Source organism: Eurosta solidaginis, chromosome 1 (genome assembly GCF_040869045.1).
Source record: "Eurosta solidaginis isolate ZX-2024a chromosome 1, ASM4086904v1, whole genome shotgun sequence".
NCBI lineage: Eukaryota > Metazoa > Arthropoda > Insecta > Diptera > Tephritidae > Eurosta > Eurosta solidaginis.
Window position 1 is genome coordinate 16596844 of NC_090319.1, and position 12067 is coordinate 16608910.

Consider the following 12067-nt stretch of genomic DNA (forward strand, 5'->3'; position numbering starts at 1 on the left):
TTGCGGTTTTTTTTTTGGTATTTATTGTATGTGCCAATATTAGTTATTTGCAAATTAAATATCGTGGACTTTAACCACAAACACTTAAAATTAATTTACTTGAGCGGCAAAGCAAATCAATTATGGAATTTAAATCTTTGTGTTAAAGAATTGACATACCGTTCAGTGGCCAGTCAATCATTTTCACTCTACATAACTTACAAATTTATCTGCTATTCTTCGAAAAATGCTGTTTCACCTTTCTTGTAAGGTCCTTAATTCCTTTTTAAGTTCAAAAACCTTCACGATATATTTTTTGTAGTGCGGATAAAACAAATCGTCCATTATTATAGCCCGACGTTTCAATGGTAATTTTAGCATTTTCAGGGGCTCATTTTGTGACTATTTTATACTCAGAGTGCTTTGCACACAGAGTATATTAACTTTGATTGGGTAACGGTTGGTTGTACAGGTATAAAGGAATCGAGATAGATGTAGACTTCCATATATAAAAATCATCAGTATCGAAAAAAAAAATTGATTGAGCCATGTCCGTCCGTCCGCCCGTCCAACCGTTAACACGATAACTCGAGTAAATATTGAGATATCTTCACCAAATTTGGTACACGAGCTTATAAGGGCCCAGTATAGATTGGCATTGAAATTGAGCGAAATTGGATGATAACCACGCCCACTTTTTATATATATAACATTTTGGAGAACACAAAAAACCTGATTATTTAGTAAATAATACAATTAGAATGTTGAAATTTGACGTGTGGACTGATATTGAGACTCTTGACAAAAATTTGAAATTTTTTTAAAATGGGTGTGGCACCGCCCACTTGTGATAAAATCAATTTTACAAATATTATTAATCAAAAATCAAAAATAGTTAAAGCTATCGTAACAAAATTTGGCAGAGAGTTTGCCTTTACTATAAGGAATGCTTTGAATAAAAATTAACGAAATCGGTTAAGGACCACGCCAAATCTATATATATAAAAGAAGTGTACATTTTGATTGTCACTCCATAACTCGGGAACGTATAAAAAGATTGCCATGAAATTTTTAGGAAAGATACAGGAAGGACAGATAATGGTTAGTTGATTTTGAAATCCCAAATCGGTTTAGCCATTCTTGAGTTATGATTTTTTTTAGAAAAATACTATATAAAAGAAAGTAGTGTTAGTTACACTACGCATAACTCAAGAACGGATGAACCAATTTGGCTGAAAATTTGTGGAGAGGTAGCTTATAACCAGGAAACGGACATACGATACTTTTTATCCCGTTCTGGCTAGGTTCTTGAGATCAAAACGTGGACCTGGGTAATCCTGGGATGTGTTTGTACAATATGGGTATCAAATGGAATCTGTTTATGAGTACTTTGATACTGAGTATTTTTCGTACCCCTGGGTGACTCGGGTCTCGAGATATAGGCCAAAACGTGGACCCGGGCACCCCTAGAATGTGTTTTTACAATATGAATATCAAATGAAAGCTGTTGCTGAGTGCTTTACTACAGGGTAGTTTTCATACCTATTGGTGACTAGTGTCTCGAGATATAGGCCAAAACGTGGACCAGGGCACCCCTAGACATTTTTTATACAATTGGATATCAAATGAAAGCTGTTGATGAGTACTTTAGTACAGGGTAGTTTTCATAACTATTGGTAACTAGGGTCTCGTTATATAGGCCAAAACGTGTACCCGGGCACCCCTAGAAGGTGTGTGTAATATGGACAGCAAATGAAAGCTGTTGATGTGTGCTTTAGTACAGAGTAATTTTTATATCGCTGAGTGACTAGGGTATTGAGATATAGGCCAAAACGTCGACCCGGATACCTGTTCAATGTGTGTGTATTATGGATATCAAATGAAAGCTATTGCTGAGAACTTTAAAGTAATTTCCATTGTAATATTCGATTTAGTAGCATTAACCTGGCAAAACTAATAAATAAGTATGCGAAGCCGAAATAAAGACATGAATTAATAATACCCACATACCTATATATGTACATATGTACGTCCTATTCGATTTGCCTGAAATTTGGTGTATTAATTTGCCTGTATTAGTATTTACGATCCTTTTTTCCGGGAACTAGACCAGAGACGGACTGGGCTGGGATTAGGACCACCCTCTGGGACTGGCAATAAGAGATGAAGGAGAATGAGAAGAACATGAGAGAAGAGAAAAAGGGTAGGAGAAGGAGACTGAGAAAGAGATAGAGTGAGACGAAATAGAGATACATGAATCGAAAAAGACGGAGGGAGGAGTGAGTAAAAGATTAAGAAAAATACAAGAAAGGGGAGGCAGAGTTAGACGGAAAGAGCTTATTAAGATGTATTCAGATATACCAAATTTAGAGCAGAACAACGTCTGCCTGGTCTGCTAGTTTTATATAAAATATTTTTAAAAGGGTCGTTGACGAATAAAATAAGCTATATCTTTGCAAAAAAAGAGCTTTATATCAATAGTATTTCATTTCCCAGGTGTATTTATAACAGTAAATAGGAAAAAATTTAAAAAAATGGGCGTGGCACCGCCCCTTTTATGAATAAGCTATTTTCTATGTTTCGGGAGCCATAACTCAAAGAAAAATTAACATATCGTAGTGAAATTGTGTACAGATATTTTCCTTATAGCAGAAAATATTTCTAGTAAAAAGGGACGGGATCGGTTAAAGACCACGGCAACTTAGATATAAAACAAGTTTAAAAGGGTCGTAGATTAGAATAATAAGCTATAACTTAGCAAAAAATAGTTTTGAATCAATGAAATTTCACTTATCAAGTTTTATTGTAAGAGGAAAGGGGGAGATATTTTTTTTAAATGGGCGGTGTCACGTGTTATGTAGAAAAGTAATTTATCTGAAATGAAATGTACAATTGAAGCTCACGCTGAGTATGCAATGTTCGGTTACACCGGAACTTAGACACCTTTACTTGTTAAAGCTCAGTTCTTAAAATTTAATCTCCGGTTCCATACATTGCTGGTTTCATTGGCGTATTTAAGAAGTCCATTGTTCAAAAATCTAATATTTTCCGGTAAAATCTTCATTGTATAAGGGTTATTTATTTATTTATTCATTTATTTATTTAAAGTCGACGCAAACACAAAGCGGTCGACTTATTATTGTAATAGACAGATATATGTATGTAAATACAGAGCCATCCTTAAAACTAAGTTTAAAAGAGGTACATAGAAAATTAGTATGTTATAAAATTTTTACATCACATTGTATAAGAGAAAATAAAATTAAAATATCAGGCTAAACCTAAGAGTAAGCGGCAAACGAACATTCAAAGCCAAAGCAGTTAAACAAATCATTGTAACGCGAGCTCCAATGACGCAGGGGACTATTTCTAACAAAATTTTTCCGGCATAGAGGTAAATGAAAAGGCACAAAATGTCTGGAGGCCCTAGCAGGAAGACCAAAATTGAGTTGACTGATTAGATCAGGGTAGTCAATCACGCCAATGATGAGCTTGTGAATGAACATAACGCCGAGTAATACTCTACGATTCTCTAGAGATGGCAAATTAATTAGAAGAAGCCTATTCCTGTATGGTGGAAGATGAGTACATACTTGATTCCCAGTTGATACCTCGTAATGCAAAACTTAGAAACTGTCTCTGGACCGAATCAATCCGATCTATGTGGATTTGATAGATTAGAGACCAAACACATGAACAGTACTCGAGAATAGGACGTACCAGCGAGGTATAAAGGATCTTTGTGAAATAAGGGTCATCAAACTCTTTAGTCCAACGTTTGATAAAACCTAATACACCAGTTGCTTTGTTTATAGTGGTTGATATATGTGTGGTAAAACTTAATTTCGGATCAAAAATAACACCTAGATCAGTTACAACAGATATCAGCTCCAAAGGGTTGCCGTTAAGTATATAAGATATCAGGACCGGCTTCACACGGTGAAAAGTCATTTGCTTACATTTAGGGCAATTCAAAAAAAGTATTTTTGTAGTACACCAGCTATGAAATGAGTCAAGATCGGCCTGAAGCTGATTAAAACAGAACAAGTTTGAATTCAGATATGTGTAACAAATTTTTACATCATCTGCGTACATAAAAACTCTTGAATGTAAGATAACCTTTGGTAAGTCATTAATGAATAGGGTAAAAAGTAATGGATCCAAATGGCTACCCTGGGGCACGCCAGAAGTTACATCAAACGACTTTGAGAGATTGTCGCTGAGTCCTATTTTCAAGATAACTTGAAATCCAACTTAATAAAGGCGCTTGAAAGCCCAGAAGATCAAGTTTGTGAACCAAGTGCTCGTGATTAACAAAGTCAAATGCTTTACTAAAGTCGGTGTAAATTACATCTGTTTGTTTGCAATCTAAAAAAACATTCATAAAAAAAGACGTAAATTCAAGCAAGTTGGTAGTTGTTGATCTCCGATGCACAAAACCATGTTGACAAGGTGATAAGTATTAAAGAGCTACACAGGTATTGAAGCTGGTATATAATTATCTGCTCAAAAGTTTTAGGGATAGCTGAGAGCTTAGCTGTGCCTCTGTAGTTCTCAGTATTAGACCTACTACCTTTTTTATGCAAAGGTATAATAAACGATTGTTTCCAAATAGATGGGAATGATGCGGATTCCAGAGACAGTTTAAATAAATAAATCTGCGATTCGTGATCAGAATTTCTCGTTTTTGCACCCATAAATAAAAGTAGATGGAAAACCAGAAGTTTTCATTTTGGAATTAACAAATCTGTAGAAACGTTTTGGGTTGTTAATAAATTGGAATTTGCAGCATGATAAGCAACCTTTATAACACCGCTGGTTAAGACGATGAAAATTGGCCCCCCATCGGGTTAGGGGGTCAGAATATACCCGCGGTAGGTATGCCTGTCGTAAGAGGCGACTAAAATACCAGATTCAATGGGTGTGTAGCGCAACCCTTCAGGTTGCCAGCGCAATATATAGCTCCTCCAAACCCAATTGTCAACCTCACCTATCCGCGGCGAATCCTGTTTCACTAACAGACGAGGCTCTGGCGACCCCAAGCTCCTCAAGGAACTTGGGGGTGGGGAGGGAGGGATGGCCTGAAGGTTTAACGTGGCCACATAAATCGTTCCCAAGATGGTCGGGCTAGCACTTTAATGATGCTGTGTTACCGGAGCGTACCGGATCTGTATCCGGCAAAGGACCATCACATCGATAACACTCCCCAAAGCCTTCGGGGAGCAACCTTATCGCTACAACAACAACAACAACGATGAAAATTGGAGCGCGGCACTAAATATTTGGAAAAATCAATAGCTTTTCCAGATCTTTTGAAACGCTTATACAGTCTAGATTTAATATTATCAAGTCTTAATAGTTGCCTTGAGAACCAAGGTGGTTTACCCGTGGTGGTACTGGAATAACGAAGAGGGACACAGCTTTCAAAGAAAGCATCAAGAGAGCTATAAAACAAGATTGTCGCTGTTTCAACGTCTGTACACGTGTAAAGACTCGACCAGTCATGGGCAGAAATCAATTTATTGAGTTCATTAAAATTCGTCTTTGAAAAACTCTCGAACGGTGTCGGGAATTCGGCTTAGAAACATCGAGCATCACAGGTTGAAAAACATCCAGTACTATCTCAAGCTTAGGATGAAGAGGGTCTTCAGGAAGGGATAATGGGGGAGTTCGGGTTAGAGTAATACCCGCAGTGTCATCTGTAAACACTCAGTCTAAGATTTTCCTTTTGGAATTTAAAATATTATTCATTTGGAGAAGAGATGTATCTAGCAGGCTATTTAAAAACTCGTGCTGAGTAGTGGGTCATAAAATTTGAGTCGATGGTATTGATCCAATTTACTGATGATAAATTGAAATCACCAAGAACTAGTAGGTGGTTTTTGTCTCGCAATTGCGAGTAAAAACTACAATTGACAGTACTGTGACATGTATAAACGTGTATATCCGATCGTGGCGGTATATACGAGCAGCAGATAAAAAAACTAAAATTGTGCAAGGCAAGCTTTACTGCTATGAATTCAATGTCAGTTGTGATCACGGTTGCCACTTTGGGACCATTTGGGCCAAATTTGGTCCGCTCCAACCCTGTTTGGTCCGCTGGTCCTTTTTTTCAATTTTGGTCCTTTTTGGGCAGTAGCCACAATTTTGGCACTTTTCTAGCTTTTTCACTGAGGTTAAAATTCACAACTCTGCCCACAACATTAGGCACACTTCCTTTAACCCACATATAATTTTCAATTTACTTAAAATCGTGTTTTTTTAAACTATTATTTATTTTTAATTTTTTAGTTCAAGTAATTTTAAAAGTTTTCGTCGAGTGATGAAACCTCGAAACGCCAGCGGTCCATGGATAAATCCAACCCCACGGCACCGAAAAGGGCCAAGACGCAGGGATGCTGGACGCGGTCTTTCGCCGAAATTCCCAAGGGTCGGCAGATCATAGACGAGAGCAGCGAAGATGGCAGAATGCCGAAAAATTAAATTAAATTTTATTAATAACTTAATTAAATATCGTTAACCGTATGTCACCCCACCATCACATTTTTGCATTGTCATCGAGCCTTGATACGTGTGCAAAGTTTTAATCAAACTTATGGCCATTCAAAGTGGTAATAAGGCCAATTGACCTTGTGGCCGTTGACCTTATGTCACCACACCATCACATTAATGCATTTTCATCGAGCCTTGATACGTGTGCTATTCAAATTGGTAATAAGGCCAATTAACCTTATGGCCGTTGACCTTATGTCACCACACCTTCACATTAATGCATTATCATCGAGCCTTGATACGCGTGCAAAGTTTCAATAAAACTTATGGCCATTCAGAGTGGTAATAAGGCCAATTGACCTTACGGTCGTTGACCCTATGTCACCACGCCATCACATTAATGCATTGTCATCGAGCCTTGATACGTGTGCAAAGTTTCAATCAAACTTATGGCCATTCAAAGTGGTAATAAGGCCAATTGACCTTATAGCCGTTGACCTTATGTCACCAAACCGTCACATTAATGCTTTTCGTCGAGCCTTGATACGTGTGCAAAGTTTCAATCAAACTTATGGCCATTCAAAGTGGTAATAAGGCCAATTGACCTTATGGCCGTTGACCTTATGTCACCACACCATCACATTAATGCATTGTTACCGAGCCTTTATACGTTGCAAAGTTTCAATCAAACTTATGGCCATTCAAAGTGGTAATAAGGCCAATTGACTTTATGGCCGTCACCACACCATCACATTAATGCATTGTCATCGGTCCTTGATACGTACGCAAAGTTTCAAATTAATCAGGCTTCTAGAAACCGGTGAAAATTAAGCTCAAAGATTCCGTTACATACAGGCCAAGCTAATAAATGCGTGTTAAAAATATGCGAAAAAAGTATGTTATCAAGGCCAGGTACCTGCTGTCAATAAAAAGATATTATCAGCTCATTTGCAACTTGGCTGTCGCGTAACTTTTGAACGATATAAATTCGAGACTGTGAAGAACTTTGTCTATTTGGGAGCTATTATAAAAAGAGAAAACGATTTCAGCTCAGAAGTACAACGGAGAATCTATCTCGCCAACTAGCGCTAGTATCCTCTAAGTAAGCACTAGAGAAGTAAATTCCTCTATATCACGCTCTTTAACTCTTATCACACCTGGGCTAAGATATGGTCCGGAGGGTTAGTGATGGGCCGTATAAGCTTTACACAGATATGAACATAAATAAATAATAAATAAATTTAAGGCGCGATAACCTCCGAAGAGATCTAAGTCCGAGCTTCTCTTTCACATGAACATAGTGCAACGAATAAAAATCCAAAGGATTAAAGAAATTTTATTTTGGCTCTTTTGACTTATAGCGTTTCGTGCAAAAAAAAAGCTAGAGAGACTAGCGAAATAAATTGAACGGAAAACTTTATAAACAAAAAAAAAAAACAATCCAAAAGTGTCGCTGCCTCGACCATATAGGAAAGAATGAAGGCCACGAAAGTACACCTTTCTACACCCGTATATGGAGGCCAATGAAGAAGACACTGGGGTAGGGGGGACCGGTTGAGATTCCAATTGGCGTTATTTTTCATGCAAGGGCAAGAAAAAGTTGTGAATTTAGGATATTTTAACAGGTGCAACTTTTTCCTCTCCAAATTGTCGGCTTCCTATGAAAGGGGTTGAGTGCATCTTTGAATTACTCCGGTTCCAACGGTTTGGGTATGTGTTGTTGGATCTCTACATATCGCTTCGGAAGACGTCCGTATATATTCTTGTGTGGAAAGCCTTTGACTGTTTATATGTCTACACTGTTGCTGGACTCTTGTTCTCTCTTTTTGCACATGCATATGCTTCCGGGAATATATGTATGTTGTTGTCGGTGGGTGTCAAAATTTTGTGTGAGATAACTTTGGGTGGGTGCAACAATTTATAACCACACTTCTAATCAATTAACAATCGCTAGTAGAGATGTCGGGTTATAAGGAGAACAATCAACAAATGCAACCATGTGGCTGTTGTACGAACAGCTGTTCGACTTCGCCGAGCAGTGTTGCCTTGCTGGGAAAAGTTTTATCCCATTGTAAATAATTAATGTTAATCTATTATATAAAGGGACGCACAGACAGCCTGAATAAAGATCATTCATGGTGTAGTATGGGCAAAGAGGATAAATACAATAAGAGCCGTCACTCGTTATTTTGTGGCGAGTATCTCGCTGGAAATTGAAAAATTGATGCCGAATGTTTTCTGAGAGGGACATTTTTAATTGTCTCGCATTTATCCATGCCGTGTAGGCCCCTTGTGCAACTGTGATCTTTGGAAAGAGAATTAAATAAATTAATTAAATACAGTTAAAAATAAACACAAATACCCCACGAAAATGTATAGAAGACATTTATAAACATCTCGCCCAAAAAAAAAGTAGCGACTACCTCTCAGTATACATCGAGTAAATGCCAAAAAAATAACGAGTGACAGCTCTTATTGTATTTACCTCTTTGGTATGGGCGAACGTTTACATTTCGCGATTAAAGAAGGAAACAAACTTCAGAATGGCCAGAAGGAAAATTGAATTTTGCTGGCAGTACTGGTGCTGTTTATGTTTTCAACTAAATTCGCCGTATGACGTTTTTTGTATCCTAAGCCTGTAGCACATATAAAGCTTGGAAAAAAGAATCACCCGTAACTTTTTCGCTGTGAACTGAATATTTTGATTAAAATGGGGAAGTCAGACGCTGAAGCAGGCGCCAATATTGCTGCACTCAAGGGGCTTGTTACATTCATGCATCCGATGCAGCGACTGGATTTGAAGGCAGTAGCACTTAGCCATGTGCTTGGTAAATTGCTTTGTAGAGTATCTTTGTCGCATTCGTGTAGCTTAACATTCCTTTCCTACTTTGAATAAAAGGACTTACAGGCTCTGAAGATGGTAAAAAAGCGATTCAAGCTTTAGATGATGTACTAATTGCGATATTCAATCTTACGCGTGATGGTAAACATACAATAGCCAAGGATGCAGTATTGAGTCTTATTAATCTTTCAGCAGAGGAGACAGCGGCAGTGAAAGTATTCGAGACAGCAAAGTCACTAAATCCGGTGAGCAAATTTCTGCCTACTCAAAATTTTGTAAGCACTAATTGAATATCATATTTCCAGTGCAGCCTTTTCCTTTAGTCTCCGAAGCTATCAAACAAATTACAGACAAAAATTCCAAATTAGCCGACCCTTGGACTATGGTGCTAACTAACTTGACGCGTTGTGCAGAGCTCGTGGAAGAAATAATCAGTGAATTGGAAACGGATGACAAAACACTACCAAGTTTACTAAAAGCATTCACAAGACTGGACTACAACAAACAGAAAGCTAAGCTACATTATTTGGGTGAATAGCGAAAATAATATCGAAGTTTTTACGATTGTTCAGTGGCGGCCATAATAACTGCAGTCGTTTGTACTGTGTTTTAATAGTCGATTAATACATTAAACTCCTGAGGGAAACCGCAGCGTTGTCCGCCACTTGACAACGGGTGTATTGGGGTGATCACTTCATGCATCATTATATGTATTAAATTCTTATATTTATAGCCCCAATATTTTGTAATCTAACACAAAGCGCTAGGGGGCGAGAGCTTGCTTGCCACGCAAAATATAATTTTCTAGAAAAAATTCTGGCTTTCATCACCTATGAAGAATCCATAGTACGTCGTGGCGGAACAATAGGTATTTTGAAAAATATTTGCTTTGATCCCGTGTATCACAGCATCATACTAAATGAAAAAGATGATATATTACATGCAATACTTTATCCATTATGTGGTCCCGAGGAATTCACAGATGAAGAAAATGAAAAGCTGCCTTTGGAATTACAAGTGAGAGACCATAAAGCCCACGAAAATATGTTAAACAATGAAAACAACAAAACGTTTTCTTTATTTCAGTACCTTCCCGAAACAAAAACTCGTGAAGAGGATCCTGATTTCCGAAAGATGCTTTTAGAATCACTTTTACAGCTTTGTGCTACGAAAAAGTATCGCGAAATTTTACGTTCAAAAGGTGTTTATGAAATTTTGCGTGAATATCACAAATGGGAGTCGATGTTCGGCAAGGATAAGGAATGTGTGCTGGCGTGTGAAAATGTTGTAGATATTTTAATTAAGTTAGTATACTGATGTTGCTATTTAATAGGTGGAGTATGCTTCATTACATCGCATTATTTTGCTTTTACAGAAAAGAAGAGGAAATCGGATTAGACAATTACAAGGAAGTTGCGGTGCCAGAAGATCTGACAGAAAAATTTGCGAAGGAAGATACTGAATATCTACAGAACATTTTATAAAAACTTTCCAGTTGTGGTGATTTAAGATTAAGATTGTACATAAGCTAAATTTTTATCAAATATATAAGTAAATTGTGCAAAATGAAACTAACCCTAAGCGGAAATATATAAGTTAATACAAATGTACATCAAACACAAAAGTGTCATGATTTTCCAGAGTCAATCCCCTTGCACAGTAAACTATTTAGTGGACAACTAGTATACTACAATGAGCTTGGCACTCTTTCCTAATCTGGTAACACAAATTCTGTAAAACTTATGCTTAAGGTCGCAAACTGCAGGGTCGAGAGAGTCACACCTCAATATCAATCCCCGTGCATCTGTGTCGAGAACAAAAAAGTTGTTTGAGACGAGATATGATGGCATGACATGGTCAAATCAAACGTTCGCAAGAAGCCGGACTGCGTTGTACCATTTTTATTTAAACCGCAAAACCATTCCCCGAACGTTTTATAGATATCGGTAGTCGTTTGCCAAGTTGCCTGTCAATACTATTTGGAAAACTTATTTTATTTTGTTGATTTTCCGACGGGGTGGATAAATGATGTATATTGGAACAATTTTCCGTCATCCTTTGTCAAATTTGTGCCCCTATTACCGTTTACAACTCAACTCTGGTTGAGTTGAAATTTCGCAATTTGGTATTACAGATTACAACTCAACCTGTCAAAAAAAATTTCGGTTGAGTTGTCTAGTCTTACAACTTTTTGTGGCATTGCCGTTTACAACCTTGTGTTGGTGTAGTTGTCAAAGACGTCAAAATCTTACAACTGCTTACTAGCAGTTGTCTCATGCAATTTTGCAGTTGTTTTGAAAAAATGTTACGTTTTAGAAGACGGTTCACCGCCTAATTTTTAACAAAGATGCTCAAAGTTGATATCAAAAGACACGTTTCGACCTCCGATTTAAGAATCCGAAAACAAAAATTGTAATTCTTTGCGACAGCATGGCACTGCTAATACGCGTCCAAAAATATCGAGACGCGTATTAATCTCGAGAACAGTAATACGAAGGCGGAAAAGAAACATTTTATCTCTTGTCCGGAGATATTTGTAGTTGAAGTTGGCGATTTTCATGTGGTTGTTGTAATGTTGTTGTCTTTTTTCGGTTTTTGTTTAATATCTTTTGAAGGAGTTAAAATTTTTATTTTCCGCCTTCGGATTATTAATACTGATGCCAAGACGCATCGTTTAATACCTCTCTCGATATTTTTGGACACGTATTAGCAGTGTCATGCTGTCGTAAAGAATTACCACAAAAATTAAAAATT

General features: G+C 37.4%; 1 protein-coding gene across 1 annotated transcript; it reads left to right on the plus strand.

The window, feature by feature from the left end:
* Positions 1-8988: 8988 nt before the first annotated feature.
* LOC137238898 (protein HGH1 homolog) lies at positions 8989-10937 on the plus strand. Its single transcript, XM_067763923.1, has 6 exons — positions 8989-9299; positions 9371-9558; positions 9624-9843; positions 10047-10330; positions 10400-10617; positions 10689-10937. Exons 1-6 carry the CDS (start codon positions 9182-9184, stop codon positions 10795-10797), a joined length of 1137 nt encoding a protein of 378 aa, XP_067620024.1. The 5' UTR covers positions 8989-9181; the 3' UTR covers positions 10798-10937.
* The last annotated feature ends 1130 nt before the right edge of the window (positions 10938-12067 follow it).

Coding starts and splice junctions, on each gene's coding strand:
- LOC137238898 (XM_067763923.1), top strand. CDS start 9,182: ATGGGGAAGTCAGACGCTGAAGCAGGCGCCAATATTGCTGCACTCAAG. Junction 9,559..9,623: donor CAGCAAAGTCACTAAATCCG/GTGAGCAAATTT, acceptor TTTCCAGTGCAG/CCTTTTCCTTTAGTCTCCGA. Junction 9,844..10,046: donor AGCTAAGCTACATTATTTGG/GTGAATAGCGAA, acceptor TTATATTTATAG/CCCCAATATTTTGTAATCTA.